Source organism: Eurosta solidaginis, chromosome 4, assembly GCF_040869045.1.
Source record: "Eurosta solidaginis isolate ZX-2024a chromosome 4, ASM4086904v1, whole genome shotgun sequence".
Classification (NCBI taxonomy): domain Eukaryota; kingdom Metazoa; phylum Arthropoda; class Insecta; order Diptera; family Tephritidae; genus Eurosta; species Eurosta solidaginis.
In genome coordinates this window covers 187,004,976-187,021,552 of record NC_090322.1, presented here as the reverse complement: position 1 = coordinate 187,021,552, position 16,577 = coordinate 187,004,976, and the positions used below count along the sequence as shown (strand labels likewise).

The following is a 16,577-nucleotide window of genomic DNA, read 5'->3' as shown; positions in this document are numbered from 1 at the left end:
TAGTCGATGTCGGTATCACTTTTGAATGCCCTTCTCGGTTTGCTTTAGGTAAGCAGTTACGCATTAAATGTTTAGTGACTACCTCCGCGCTGTTGCTAATCGGACGAACAGCATGAGAGTTGGCAGCTACACAACAGCACTTAAATCTGAACAATATGGCCCGTAATCATAGTCGAAATAAAATAGTTTTATTGGTTTAAACATGGTTCTAAATTAAATATCATTTTAGTTGTTATAGTCCACTTAAACACTATTTTATCTCTAAAAAAGTATTTTAAATTTAAAATGACATGAGCGCGATTTAAATTTTTTAAAATAGGTTTAGGTTGGTGGTCTGCTGTCAAAAGTGGCGAGAAATGAAGCAATTTGCTACTTAAACGCGATGAAGTTAAATGAAAGTGAAAAAAGGCTTCAATTCACAATCTTAAAATATGATATGGTTACTTGGCTCCACATATGCGAAATCTTTAATTAAGACTATTCCGCATTGAAAGATATTTGTGACTTTTGATATTTTAGTATCTTTTGAGGAAAAAGTAACCTCCTATACTGATTTTGGCATTAAATTTAGAAATAAATATTCAATGGAAGGAGTTATTTACCACAGGCGTTGATTTTTAATACATGTCAAAAAATTTTGGGAGAGGTGTCAAATGACGCGTTTTAATTTCGAAAGAAATAATCGGAAGGCGGCAAAGTAATACTTTTACTCTGTTAAGATATTTTTGCAAAAAAAAAAAATTTAAGACTTTCATGTGGTTGATGTAATTTTGGTGATATTGTTGGCCACAGAAAAGAATTAACTAAAAAGGCGTTTGCGCTGATACAATTTTCACCAGTTTCGCAGCCGTTGGAGGATAATTATTCGGTTTTTTGTGAATATCTATTAATACAATTTCTTATTTACGATTTTCTAATTACTGAATTACATTACAGAATTTTTCCCCTTTACATTTGCCAATTCCTCTTAAAAGAAAGCGTGAAATAAAACATGGAATACAACAAGAATTAGCAACAAAAATTTTAAGAACTGCTTCGTACGGGCTCTGCTGAACTACTTCCCCCCTTTATCACCCTCTTAGTCTATGTCATGATCGGCTTGAGTTCAATGATTTTCTAATGTAAAAGGGACTTACACTTTGCAGATCCATGTAAAATGGCTCAACATTCTAGGACACTTTTTTCCTATGGAAAACTATACTAAACTTCCTTTATTTATGCTGACTTTGCGAAGACAAAACTAATTTGGTTTAACCCGATTATCATTGAATGTCCTGCATACTTATTATTATCGAGGTTAGAGATATCCCTATTCGGTTTCGGGTATATTAAATTAAACGTCATTAACGGTTAGGGCCTTTTAACATTTAAGGTTTGCATCATTTTGGCCGTCACATCTGTCTTAATGAAAAAAACTTTTCTTTAAAACATTCTTGCAAACTATTTAAACTATTCAACATAAATACGAGTGTATGAGTGAATAGCCTTGTTGCTTCCTTTGCTTTAAGGAGCCCAAATCCGCTTTAACTACTTATTCGTTTATGTTGAGAAATTTAAATAATTTTTTAAGAACGAAATTAAATAAATTTTCTTTAAATAAGTATGTTCATGTTTAATTAGAAGATTGTGTACTCAATTTTAAATTGACGGCTGATAAACACCAGCGCATTTTTATTAAACGTTTGGTAATAACTTTTAAATAGGATTGAATGGTAATTATCCACCACCGGATTATGATCAAAACGCGTTTTCAGGTACTTCTTTGACAATGTTTGTGCTATTGCAAGAGTTTTTGTCAAGTAAAAAATTACCATTTTTTATACGTGGAGTCAAGTAACCACGGTTGTAAGGAACAGGGTGAACTTTTAAAATTCCTAAAAAACTTCTTCATAGCACCAATCAATACCTTTTTTCATGCGGATACCCTGCCTATGCTTATTTTAGCTGAAAACTGTGTTTAATATGTCTATGACAGACCAAAATTTTAAATCCCATTTTTAATTTTGAGCAAGATTTTAACTAAAGAGTATTTTGGTCAGCGACTATGATTACGGGCCTTTTTATTTAAATGAATCGATCGAAAGCAGCGACTATTTCAGAACCATCTACGGCTGAAATAGTTAAAAACGCGTGCTAAAGGTCTGCAAAGGGGTTACATGCCATTTCGTAGGACATAACAACGTTAAAAGTATCAGTTTCAAGTACTGCGAGGAGACAGAACTAGAGCTAGTACCATCTCTTAATGAGATATTTCTGCGCTGGTTCAAAACTAGGTCGATTCGCTGCAAGGAATCTGCACTAAGCCCTATTTCCATCTCCACTACTTGCATATCGTTTGCTAAGCTTCTGCATTATGCACCTACTACTTGTCTTAGGCGTGTGATTGTCTCATCGAAAGCAAAGTGTATTGAGTGCGATTGAAGGTTTGCTATTGGTGATTCTCGCCAAAGTCCATTGGTTTGTGATATCCTTTAATTTCCGTCGTATATTTTCTCTCTCATACATCATTTGGGAGCACGTTTGCTCTGGGGTTATTGCCGCCATTAACATTTTATCACCGCCCTTTCTTATCTTCCCTCCGTCACCTGCTTTGCTCTTACCCACTCGGCGGTAGTTTGTCATTTTCGTTTTCGTCTTGTTGACTTTTCTTCCGTTTTGCAAATTTTATTTATCTTTTGTTGGTGCTACCACTTTTGTAGTTAAATCACGTAGGCAAATAAAATATTGATGTGAAACTTTTTAACTGGTTTAATGACCCCAATTACCAGCGGTTAAACGGTGTAAGTGGTCATTTAATAGAAGCTGTACTAGGACTATGACGGGCTCTGTAGGTATTCATATTATTTTTAATACCAATAATTACGGTATTTGCATGTTTTTAATTGGTAAATATTTGATTCACATTATAAAATGTTTCAACATAATTCAACACACGAGTCTCAGTGTCCGGAGATAGCTTGAGTGCAGACCATACGGCCATAGCGTCATGATTTAAAGGGCGAACAGACTACTTGATTCCGTATCTGTATTTCGAAGGGTCTCTTAGAGCCACAATACGGGTGGATGGTTGTTTCAAGAGTGCCCAAATGGTGCACGAGGCGATACACATTTATATCGATGGTTACAAAGTAGTGAGAGGGGTGGGTCTACTGCAGTTCGCTTAACGTTGTGGAAAAGCTCCAGAGACGTCGTCCGCTTTCCTATCAAGGTCGTTCAGTGCTACAAATCCCAATAGTAGGAACAGAACGCCACCCTGTGGGGTTCCTCTTGCCACGTTTGGCCTTGTTATCACCCAGCTCATTTTTTCTCTATAGATCTGTTCTTCAGCATTTATTGTGCCAAACTGCATATGTGGTTGTCTACCCCAGCCCTATGGGGTGTTTTGACAATAGCTCTTTTTTTTGTATATTATTGAATGAACTTCTTATGTCGAAGAAGGCAGCTAGGGGTGTAATGTTTGTTGTGAAGTGATTTTTCTACACTACCAATCAGCTCATGGAAGGCGTTTTCTGTTGAACTGCCTTTTTTGTAAGCATACTGCGCCTTTGAAGGGCAGGTGTCATTGTTGATTTAATATGTGTAGGTGGTCAAAGCGTCTCAAGAATCTTAAACGAAAACAAGTAATGAAGGCTAAGTTCGGCTGTAAACGAACATTACATACTCAGCGGAGAGCTTTGGTGACAAAATAAGGGAAAATCACTATGTAGGAAAATGAACCTAGGGTAACCCTGGAATGTGTTTGTATAACATGGGCATCAAATGGAAGGCATTAAAGAGTATTTTAGAACGGAGTGGGCAGTAGTTCTATAGGAGGACGCCTTTTCGAGATACCGCTGTAAAGGTGGCCCAGGGGTGACTCTATAATGTGTTTGTATGATATGGGTATCAAATTAAAGTTACTAATGAGGATGTTTTCGAGATATCGACCAAAATGTGGACCAGGGTGACCCAGAATCACCATATTTCATCCCTTTCTTCGTATTTGGTATAGAATTATGGCATTTTCTTTAATTTTTCGAAATTTTCGATATCGAAAAATTGGGCGTGGTCATAGTCGGATTTCGCCCGTTTTTAATATCAAGATAAAGTGGGTCGAGATAAGTACGCGAACTAAGTTTAGTAAATATACATATATCGATTTTTGCTCAAGTTATCGTGTTAACGGCCAAGACGAAGGGCAGACGGTCGACTGTGTATAAAATCTAGGCGTGGCTTCAACCGATTTCGCCCATTTTCACAGAAAAGAGTTATTGGCATAATGGCTATGACCTTACCAAATTTCAAAAGGACTGCTAAATTTTTGTTCGACTTATGGCATTAAAAGTATTCTAGACAAATTAAATGTAAAAGAGCGGAGCCACGCCCATTTTGAAATTTTCTTTTATTTTTTTATTTTGTTGCACCATATCACTGCTAGAGTTGAATGTTGACATAATTTACTTATATACTGTAAAGATATTCAATTTTTTGTTAAAATTGGACTTAACAATTTTTTTTTAAGTGGTCGTGTTCGTCATCCAATTTTGCTAATTTTTATTTAGCACACATATAGTAACAGGAGTAACGTTCCTGCCAAATTTCATTTCTCTGCAAAGGACTGCCAATTACGGCTTGCAAAACTTTTAAATTACCTGCTTTTAAAAGTGGGCGGTGCAACGCCCATTATCCAAAATTTTACTAATTTTCTATTTTGCGTTATAAGGTCAACCTACCTACCAAGTTTCATCACTTTATCCGTCTTTGGTAATGAATTATCGCGCTTTTTGGGTTTTTCGAAATTTTCGATGTCGAAAAAGTGGGCGTGATTATAGTCCGATTTCATTCATTTTAAATAGCGATCTGAGATAAGTGCCCAGGAAGATACATACCAAATTTCATTAGATACCTCAAAATTTACTCAAGTTGTGTTTACGGACGGACGGACAGACGAACGGACGGATGGACGGACGGACGGATGGACTGACGGACGGACATGGCTAAATAAATTTCTTATTTCGCCCAGATCATTTTGATATATAGAAGTCTATATCTATCTCGATTAGTTTATGCCGTTACGGATTACCGTTATGCGAACAAAGTTAATATACTCCGTGAGCTCTGCTCAGCTGAGTATAAAAAGATGTGAAGGTTATTGGTTTCTAGTCCTTGACATTTTCGTTGGCTCGTCTGCCTCCGTTGGCCAAAAATATTACTGATATATGGTCGTAGACTAAAAAACAGCCCCGTTTTGGAGCCGTCGCCCCCCCCAGTACCACTTTCGCATTACTTCAGAGTGGCGTTCTATATTTCTCATTTTTTAAGAGCCTACTGTTGGCCCTGCGTCCAGGTTCCCGCTATATGCTCTCAGTGTCGATTGAATCGTCACTGCTTCGCCTGCGCATTTCTCTGCGCTCCCTCTCAGCATCCATCAGGCGTGTCATGACTATAAATGCAGTCCAGTGTTCCTTCCTGTTGCACATTTGTGATACTAAATTTCTCGTGGTTGGTTCCTCCCCAAAAACTCTATGCATGGTGAGTCTTTCCTCGCAAAACGGGGGCAGTGGAACATGACATGGTCTGCGTTTTCTAACCCCGTGGTGAACCTTGGGCATAGAGGATCTTCCACTATCCTACGCTTCCATAAATACTCTTTGAAACCACCATGCCCACTCAGTATCTGCGTGAGAAGGTGGTTCCGTTCGCCGTGCTTCCGCTCATTCCATTTAGCTACGCGCATTTTGGTAATTTTCTCTCCCACCGCTCTGAAGTGCTCTTTGAAAGTTAACTTAGAGTCAACGTGTACTCCTAAGTATTTAAAAGAATGCAATGATACATGCACCCTTTCCAGCCAGAGGACCATCGGATTGCCATGATTGAAGCATCACCGGGGTAAATTTAAGCCAAGCGATTTTAATGGGGGAAAACTGTTGACTGCATAACTTATTTTATTGCTGTCTATTATCAAGTCCAACAATCCCTCCGAGGGCTGAGAGTGCCTACGTAGAGACTTTCTCTAGTGAATGCTCGCATCCAGGTAAGTGTGTATTTGGGTGTGTATTTAGTGGGCGTAGTTCAGAGAGAGATATGTCCCCTATAGGGTAGGTAAATTTCATACCTGGCTTAGTACGACACTGCGTATACGCAATTTTTGATTCCATTTGCTAATGCAATTTAGCCACATTGGGAGTGGAAATTAATATCTAATTATAACAAGTGAGGAAGGTTAAGTTCGAGTGTAACCGAACATTACATACTCAGTTGAGAGCTATGGTGACAACATAAGGGAAAATAATCATGTAGGAAAATGAACCGAGGGAAACTCTGGAATGTGTTTGTATGACATGTCTATCAAATGAAAGACACTAAAGAGTATTTTATGAGGGAGTGGGCCATAGTTCTATAGGTGGACGCCATTTAGGGATATTGACTCTAGAATTTGTTTGCACGATATGGGTATCAAATGAAAAGTGTTAATGAGTATTTTAAAAGGGAGTAATCCTTAGTTCCATAGGTGGACGCCGTTTCGAGGTATCGCCATAAAGGTGGACCAGGGGTGACCCTAGAATTTGTTTGTACAATATGGATATCAAAAGAAAGGTGTTAATGAGTATTTTAAAGGGAGTGATCCTTAGTTCCATAGGTGGATGCCGTTTCGAGATATCGCCATAAAGGTGGACCAGGGGTGACCCTAGAATTTGTTTATACGATATGGGTATAATATTAAAGGTATTAATGAGGGTTTTAAAAGGGAGTGGTGGTAGTTGTATAGGTGGTCGCCTTTTCAGAGATATCGCCATAAGGGGGACCAGGGGTAACTCTAGAATGCGTTTGTACAATATGGGTATCAAAAGAAAGGTGTTAATGAGTATTTTAAAAGGCAGTGGGCCTTAGTTCTATAGGTGGACGCCTTTTCGAGGTATCGCAACTTAGATTTCGTTTGTACGTTATGGGTATCAAATGAAAGGTGTTAATGAGTATTTTTAAAAGGGAGTGGGTCTTCGTTCTATAGGTGGTCGCTTTTTCGAGATATCGCCATAAAGGTGGACCAGGGGTGACTCTAGAATATGTTTGTACGATATGGGTATCAAACGAAAGGTGTTAATGAGTATTTTAAAAGGGCGTGGGGCTTAGTTCTATAGGTGGACGCCTTTTCGAGGTATCGCAACTTAGATTTCGTTTGTACGTTATGGGTATCAAATGAAAGGTGTTAATGAGTATTTTTAAAAGGGAGTGGGTCTTCGTTCTATAGGTGGTCGCTTTTTCGAGATATCGCCATAAAGGTGGACCAGGGGTGACTCTAGAATGTGTTTGTACGATATTGGTATCAAATTAAAGGTATTAATGAGAGTTTTAAAAGGGAGTGGTGGTAGTTGTATATGTGAAGGCATTTTCCAGATATCGACCAAAATGTGGACCAGGGTGACCCAGAACATCATCTGTTGGATACCGCTAATTTATTTATATATGTAATACCTGCCAAGATTTCAAGGGTTTTTTATTTCGCCCTGCAGAACTTTTTCATTTTCTTCTACTTAATATGGTAGGTGTCACAACCATTTTACAAAGTTTTTTCTAAAGTTATATTTCGCGTCAATAAACCAATCCAATTACTATGTTTCATCCCTTTTTTCGTATTTGGTATAGAATTATGGCATTTTTTTCATTTTTCGTAATTTTCGATATCGAAAAAGTGGGCGTGGTCATAGTCGGATTTCGTCCATTTTTTATACCAAGATAAAGTGAGTTCAGATAAGTACGTGAACTAAGTTCAGTAAAAATATGTCGACTTTTGCTCAAGTTATCGGGTTAAGGGCCATGCGGAAGGACAGACGGACGACTGTGTATAAAAACTGGGCGTGGCTTCAACCGATTTCGCCCATTTTCACAGAAAGCAGTTAACGTCATAAAATCTATGCCTCTACCAAATTTCAAAAGTATTGGTTCATTTTTGTTCGACTTATGGCATTAAAAGTATCCTAGACAAATTAAATGAAAAAGGGCGGAGCCACGCCCATTTTGAAATTTTCTTTTATTTTTTATTTTGTTGCACCATATCATTACTGTAGTTGAATGTTGACATAATTTGCTTATATACTGTAAAGATATTAAATTTTTTGTTAAAATTTTACTTTAAAAAAATTTTTTTTTAAAAGTGGGCGTGGTCGTTCTCCGATTTTGCTAATTTTTATTAAGCATACATGTAGTGATAGGAGTAACGTTCCTGCCAAATTTCTTTTAAAAGTGGGCGGTGCCACGCCCATTGTCCAAAATTTTACTAATTTTCTATTCTGCCTCATAAGTTCAACCCACCTACCAAGTTTCATCGCTTTATCTGTCTTTGGTAATGAATTATCGCACTTTTTCGGTTTTAAAAATTTTCGATATTGAAAAAGTGGGCGTGGTTATAGTCCGATATCGTTCATTTTAAATAGCGATCTGAGATGAGTGCTCAGGAACCTACATACCAAATTTCATCAAGATACCTCAAAATTTACTCAAGTTATCGTGTTAACGGACGGACGGACGGACATGGCTCAATCAAATTTTTTTTCGATCCTGATGATTTTGATATATGGAAGTCTATATCTATCTCGATTCCTTTATACCTGTACAACCAACCGTTATCCAATCAAACTTAATATACTCTGTGAGCTCTGCTCAACTGAGTATAACAAAAAGGCCGCCACCGTGGTGTGATGGTAGCGTGCTCCGCCTACCACACCGTATGCCCTGGGTTCGCACCCCGGGCAAAGCAACATCAACATTTTTGAAATAAAGTTTTTAAATTAGAAGAAAATTTTTCTAAGCGGGGTCGCCCCTCGGCAGTGTTTGGCAAGCGCTCCGGGTGTATTTCTGCCATGAAAAGCTCTCAGTGAAAACTCATCTGCCTTGCAGATGCCGTTCGGAGTCGGCATAAAATATTTAGGTCCCGTCCGGCCAATTTGTAGGGAAAATCAAGAGGAGCACGACGCAAATTGGAAGAGAAGCTCTGCCTTAGATCTCTTCGGAGGTTATCGCGCCCTACATTTATTTTTTTTTATAACAAAAATGCAACGAAATTTTAAATTTAATTAAATAGATAACAAAAAAATTGATATAAGAAAATAAACAGGCGATATTTTATATAAGAAAATAGATTTTTAAATAGGCCAGACAGTTGGATAGACGATTTGCGACAGCCAATAGATGAACTGACGTAGATGCAAAAAATTAAAATTTACAATTGTATACATACAGACACATACAAATATGCATGTATGCAGGGCCGAATTAACAGGTAGGCAGAATAGGCAGTTGCCTGAAAAGTGAAAAAGACTTCTAAAATTGTCTTACAAACATAAAATTCTAGAGAGTGAAGGAAAAATATAATCAGAACTGAAAATAAATTTTACTCAAATAAATAAAACCCAATCAACCGCATTCAAAATGCGACGACCGACAAACTAGACAAGGTTCCTAAAAAGGACATTTCCGACTCATTTGACAAATTGCATGAGCTTGCAAAGAAGCGTATCGAAGTGAAAGGAGAGTATATTGAATGATAGAAAAGTTTATACATTTTCTTCAGTTGGAAAGTCATACTGGTGAAAGTCTAGCGAATCAAACTTTAAAGTTTCTTACTGAAGACTGTTTAAATATTCAAAATTGTAGAGGACAATAATATGACAACGCATTAAACATGTCCGGGAAGTATAAAGGTGTACAAGCAAGAATATTGAGTTTGAACGGGAATGCGATCTATATTCCCTATTCCGTGCATTTCCTTAATTTGGTTGGAGAGCATGCTGTGAAGTGCAGTCGATTTTTTCGCCATTATGCATACATTATATAATTTTTCCGCTTCCACCAAATACTGATACTCGTTATGAGGTGTATCGCGAATAAAATGCAAAAATTCGAATTTGGTTTCATGTTGATTTTATGGAACTCTATTTTGACTGCTATGCATTCGGTGAGTAAGTCATTGCAAAGTGAAAAATCAGATTTGCAAACGTGTGGTTTTTTATACGGATTGTTAGAAGAGAGTTTAGTTTCATTCCGTGAAAAGTTCAATGATTTCGAGAAAAAACAAAACAATTATTACCTGGTGTAGGTTATACAGAAAACGTACTCGTCGTAGAAAAAACTAACCTAATAACGGAAATGCTCCAGAAGTCCAGAAGTAGAATTTTCGCCTCGCTATGATTTTAGGACAAAAAATTTCCTCGAAATCATCGACAATCTTCACAGTGGGAGTTTCAAACAGATTTGCATTTCTCATCAACTTTTCTCTAAGTGATGGAGACCTCCCCGAAGCTATAAATAACTTAGTCCGTTTTTATTCTAGATATTTGTAAAAATGTTTCATTGAAATGAAACAATGATTTGAAACTGAGTTTACCTACATATCTTCTAGTCAATTATTATTATTATTATCTTAAGTATTCTGGTACCCAACTAGCAATTCTGTTTCCGAAAATGGCTTACTGTATATTTAGATATAACCGATTTTAATACTAAGTTCGTTTTTATTTTCCTAATTGCTTTTCGTAAGCGTTCGTAAGCGTTGGGAGCGAATATTTGCTAACGTTAAACTTTTCTTTTTTTTCCTTTATGAATTGTAGTGAGCATATTCTGTTATGAATCTGTTTTGGTTTCCATCATATATTATTTTATATACCTTAAATATGTTAGGTTAATGTGTTAAATTTAAAACTTGAATGTTTTATTATTATCCTGTCATTTAATGTCTGTTGTACTATAAAAGATCATACATGATCTTATTGTACTAATATATATTTCTTTTAATAAATGAAATGAAATTCCAAAGTTACGTGAACTCAAGATACACTGATGCACAAAAAATCATAGTTATTTGTATAAGATTCTAATGGAAGATCAGTTAGCCGATGTATTTCCCAACACAGAAATAGCTTTTCGAATTTTTTTAACATTAATGATCACAAATTGTTCTGCCGAACGTCCTTTCTCGCAATTACAAAGAATCAAAGCTCCTGAAAGAGCTACAACGCGACAAGAACGACTCGAGATGTTAGGTATACTTTGCATTGAGTCAGATTTATTGAACAAAATCGATATTGATGACATAATTGATGAATTTGCCGAAAACAAATGTAGAAAACGACATGCTTAAAATGTAGATAGTAATTTCATTGATATTATTACATTGTGACAATAAAATTTGTATGAAAGATATAAGTTTGTATTTTTTTAATCGAAAAAGAAGGGAACGGACGTGAAAAAAGGGCCCACAAATTGATGGTTGCCTAGGGCCCCGTTGTGGCTTAATGCGGCCCTGCATGTATGTTCAGATAAACGTACGTGTGTATGGCTATGTTGCGTAGTTGCTGCTTTGCCAAATTAAATTGTGCCAAAATATTGAGGTATAATGCCAAAGCAGAATGTCAAACGCGAAAATTACTGAAAAGTTAAAAAAAAACAAATACAAAATATGCATACATATATACATATACAAATGTATATAAAAGTATTAACAAAGCTGTGAAAATTTAACGAGACACGAAATATTCATCGCTGCCTCTAAACTCTTTCTATGCTCAAGGTGTCTGCCTCAAATTTTTGTTCTGCTGCTCATGAAACTGAACAAGTACCAACTGCCAACAAGAACAAAAACAAAAAAAAAAACAGTTTTTAATAAATTTATACGACACTCACAAACGGAGATACATAAATGCGCTTGTCATGTGCTGTGCTGCATCGGCCGACAAGGAAGTGCGATGTGCTGAAATAAATGTGCTTTGTATAGCCAATCGTTTATTTTTTTGAGGTTGTTGTTGGTTTTGTACGTCAGTGGCGCGAATTTTTAATATTCGCAAACCTTATCTTTGCTTTGGTATAATTATTTTTTTTGCGATTCTTACGAAAACACATTTTTTGCGGAATGTGCGAAATTCAAAACGGTTAATCAAGCGGTAGAGAGACACAGTGGCGCAAAAGCATATAAATCTAAACAAAAATAAAAAGTAATTGAATAGCAAAAAAAAAAAAAACAAAAAAAAAAAAAAAGGAATTAAAACGTTTTGTAATGATAAAGTTTAAAAAAATTAAAAAAAGAGTATACAAGAAATTTAAGGCCCACTTGCAGAACGGCAAATTATTTTTTTAGCTCAGAGTTAATTTCAATGTCAGGTTAACTCTGAGTTAAAAAGTTAGATTGAAAGCTAAAATAATATTAGGTCAGTAAAATTAATAAAAGTATGTAAAATTAAACCCAATATAACAACAAAAATTAGCCACAAATATAAATATGTAAAATGAGAAGCACAACAAAATATTAAAGACAATTACCCCCTTACTCGAACGCAAAGGCCTCTAAGTTCCGTCCAGAAGGTGGATGGCACCTGAGCCGTTACAACACGGACACTATAAATCTGCTCTTAGATACACACTTTCCATCATGCGAGATTGTGCCTGCTACCGAAATCAGCGGAGTATCACCCCCACCACAGTTAATAAAAGAAATGACATCTATCTACTTCTGAGCCCTATAAATCAGTGCAACGGAATGGTATCTTTCCGGCCCAACTGCAACACACTTCCGAACAAATCAAGCCATGGTTGAGGGTTATATTTGTAGGTTGCCTAAAGCTTATTAAAGTACACGCATTATAGAGGGTGGTAAATGTAGATTTTTTATACTAAAGGCGGGAAGCGTCTGTTCCTCAAAACTCAACGATGTTAGGCCTATAAGCCTATCAACATCTGGTGGCTTAATGGATAAAGCCGGTATCATCAACAATGTTCTTTCGAAGGCAATCACTTCGGCTTAATAAACATGCGTATAAATTCATGCCATCTATCCGGTTAGAGCTGAATGTACTTCAATGTACTTAAGATCCCCCATATTCGCCTGTTGAGAGACATCGTTGAAAGCCCCGGAAATATCAAATTAGACTCCTAAGGCGTACTCCTAATATTTCAAGGCTTATTCTATGTTTACAACCACCCAAAGCCGTGCCGTGTCTACCAGCTTGCCTTTCGCGTGCGCATGTTGTGTTGTATAGAACAGTTATTCATTAATGTTGGACTTTATATACAAATCTATCAGCCTCTGAAATGTTTTGAGCAGAACTGGTGTTAAGCTAATGGGCCTGTAGTCTCTTGTGCTACAAATTACTGAGCTTGTCTGCCTTTGGTATGAAAACCATGACCATTTCGCATTCTCTTTTTTGGAGTACTTGGATTATATTTCCCCTAGAAAGGACTTTCTTGTTTCGCTGGAGCACTCAATGTCCGCACAGAAATTTTTTCATGGAGCACTCTTCACCCTGTGGACCAACAGGTCTCTATAATCGTCCCTGCATGCTTCGTTTACCGTGGCCTTAGCCAGCTTATACATTTATATTACCTGTCTTCTAAGAAGACTCAGCTCCTTGCCTCACCATAGTGGCTCTGCTTTTCCTATAACCTTCTTAGGGGTCGAGCTCTGATGAACGCAGCCATAAGCGTCTTCGTTTGGAAGTTATTCGATTACTCCAGTTCTTCTATAGTGGCAGCCTCTTTGGGTTATCTCTAAAAGTTCGTCCAGTCCGTTTACCTAGGGTTTGTAAAGGCTTCTTCTTTCTCTACGCCATCATACTTTGATATACCAAGTTCGGAGTTCAATGTTATATCAAGGACATTCCTGGATGTTGGACCAAAATATGTAGCATACTACCCTGTCATAGAAACTCTCCTTTATCACTTATATCGCCTACTCTCCACGCATTGTGGTGCGTATATGCATTCGCTCCTATGACCAACCTCACTTTACGCGCTTCCTATTCCACTGGCCTCGCGCACTCCACGGCGGTGCCTCCGCAGTAGGGGCCATATGGAACAATGCCAGGACAAAATGCCTGCTTATTCTTCAGCCCGATGATCACCACTGCGAGGCCTCAGTAGTGTGATTAGGCAGCATTTATGAGTGTAGTTGTTTCTTTCCATGATTTCAGATCCCGCCCTTCCTTCCTATTGCGCGTAGTAAACGCCAAATCCGCATGCACTGAGCTCAGACAACTTTCCTCACGGTGAGATAATAGCTCCCGGATCAGCGCACGTCAAACGAACCCTCCTCCAGGGTTGGATAAGTTCATCCGCATCACCGTTTGGCTCGCAGCACTGTTTCGTTGGTTTGAGGATTTCGGGATCCCTTTCAGCCTCGCCCGCTTCTAGCGTGCTGATTGTTATCCTTGAGACTTTTTTCCTGAGCTGCAGATAGATTTTCCCAAGCTGCGCGTGCAACATACCCTCCTGCTTCTTTATTAAGTAAGTACATTCCAATCTTGTATCGTTGTTTTCAAACATGAAAAAAAAAACTAAGCAATTCACAAAAGGTATAAAATGCTTAAATTTAAAATTTTGTAAATTAAAGATCCGAAAACAAAAATTTTAAAACAAAGTTTAAGAAATTTTTGAATAACCAAAAACAAATCCTAGTTAAACAAAAATAATTTTTAGAGTTATATAAGCAAATGGTAAAAGATTCGAAAGCAGAAATTAAAAAAAAACCCAGCGGAAATTAAAGAAAGAAAAATTTACAATTAAAAATGGAATTCAAACGAAAAAAAAATTAAGAAATGCAAACATCAAAAAATTTAAACAACAATATATAACTCATAAATCCAAACAAGGTGCACTTTTTTTATTATTATTATTATTTTTAGCAAAAACTGTTTATTTAGCTTAAAAAAATCGAGTTAAACAAAAATAGTTTTTAGCGATAAAAAAGTAAATAGTAGAAAAGTCGAGAGTATAAATCTTAAAGTAACAAAGGAAATACAAGAAAAAAAATGAACAAAAAATAGTGGGATTAAAAAAAATAATAAACGTGAAGTTACAAATTAAAAATGAAAACGTCGAAAATATTCAACAATAACAACTCATAAACTTATAAAAAGCTGCAAAACAAATATTTTTTTCTTTCATTAAATATACTACAAGAGAAAAAAATTTAACAAAAAATTAAATAAAAAAAAAAATAATAGAGAATTGCATACTAAAAATTAAAACATCGAAATAATTCAACGACTTTAAATCATAAAGTAAAAAAAGCTGAAATTATTTTTTAAATTTATTTTTTTATTACAAACGCTATTTATTTATTCAGCGGGTTCAATCAGAAAATAAAGAAAAAATACGATTTAAACAAAAATAACTTTTGGAGACAAATAAGTAAAGAGCAGAAAAGTCGATAATAGAAATTTTAAAGTAACTCAACGAAAATACGAGAGAAATAAAAAAAAATTATAAATGAGATTAAAACAAATAATAAACGTTCGCTACAAATTACAAATCCAAAAAATTCAACAATAATAATTCACAAGCTTAAAAGAAATAATTTTCGTTTTTTTAATATATTACAAGAGAAACAAAATTTAAAAAAAAAAATTTATTAAAAGAAAATACGAATAATAAGTTGCAAATTAAAAATAAAAACATTGAAAAAATCCAACAACTAAGTATAACGCATAAACTTAAAACAGTTGCCACTGTTTTCTACAATAAACATCAACGGCGCTTTTGTCTGCGATCGGCCACATAGTAGCCAGACGAACTTGTGTACTACATCTGTATAGTTCTTACTGATAAACATCCGTTATGCCAACATTGTCATTCGTTGTCCTCTTCAAATCTTAAAATCGCCAACGTCAGCATCACGTCATCATTGTGCCACGGCCAAGTATTGTTTTGTTCTTTTTGCTTTTTGATCTCACATTTTCTCGTCGCGATCGTCTACTAATCGTAACAGCAACGCTACCGACACCAACACCACGAACAACGACGCCACAGACTATGACAAAAGCAACGACGATAGCCAAAATATTATTACAATGCATATTTTCTCTTTCGTTTAGACATTATTGGTAGGGTAGAGTGTAGCAAATGGTGTTTTCGTTTGCAAAAACAAAAAAAAATATTTAAAAAAGCTGAACCTATAAATTATTGTTTTTTATAGAACGTTTTTAGCACAAAGTAAAAAATATACAAAAAAAAAAAAATTTTAATTTCAGAACGTTATAAATTGTCTGCATTTCACTGAGTGCATAGTGTTTGCATTGTTTAAAATTTATTATTATTTTTTTTTTTTTTTTGTGAAAACGTATTTATGTTAATATATTTTTTTACATTTCATTCTAAACAATTTTTTTTCGCTATAATGTTGGTGCAGCAATATTATCATGCATATTTACTCTATATAGTTTTCCTTTTCTATATAACCTACAGCAGATTCTATTGTTGTTGTTGCAACTGTGTTGAGCGTCGCCGCCGTAGGTGTGTTTATCGTGCATTCTCTTAAGCTAAACAAAGAAATGTGACAATATACGATAATTAAAAATAAAAAGATATTTACAAAACACAATTGTTTCAAGAAAAAAAAAAAAAAGAAAAGTAATAACTTGAACTGCCGCTTTATATCTAAATAACTCTCTTCGAATGAAGCAATAGCATTTCTAAAAAAAAAAACATAAATAAGTAAATAAAAAAACTGTCGCCAAAATTACATCTGCGGCAAAAGAAACAAGAAATCATAAATAAAGTCTAAACAAATATAAGATTACACAAAAATGCCTGTAAAGAAACAAGGTAAGCAAAAT

General features: G+C 35.8%; 1 protein-coding gene across 8 annotated transcripts in view; it reads left to right on the top strand.

The window, feature by feature from the left end:
- Nucleotides 1-16,577, top strand: part of dlg1 (discs large 1) — a 424,309-nt gene that overhangs the window by 48,328 nt on the left and 359,404 nt on the right. For 4 of the 8 annotated variants that reach the window (XM_067784232.1, XM_067784239.1, XM_067784237.1 and 1 more), the window contains exon 2: nt 16,207-16,566. In XM_067784232.1, coding sequence (XP_067640333.1) covers nt 16,548-16,566 — 19 coding nt within the window. In that variant the 5' untranslated portion in view covers nt 16,207-16,547. Of the gene's footprint in view, nt 1-11,542; nt 11,783-15,425; nt 15,441-15,538; nt 15,662-16,206; nt 16,567-16,577 lie in introns of those variants that run through there. The other 4 variants (XM_067784238.1, XM_067784236.1, XM_067784235.1 and 1 more) reach the window with 4 other exon arrangements.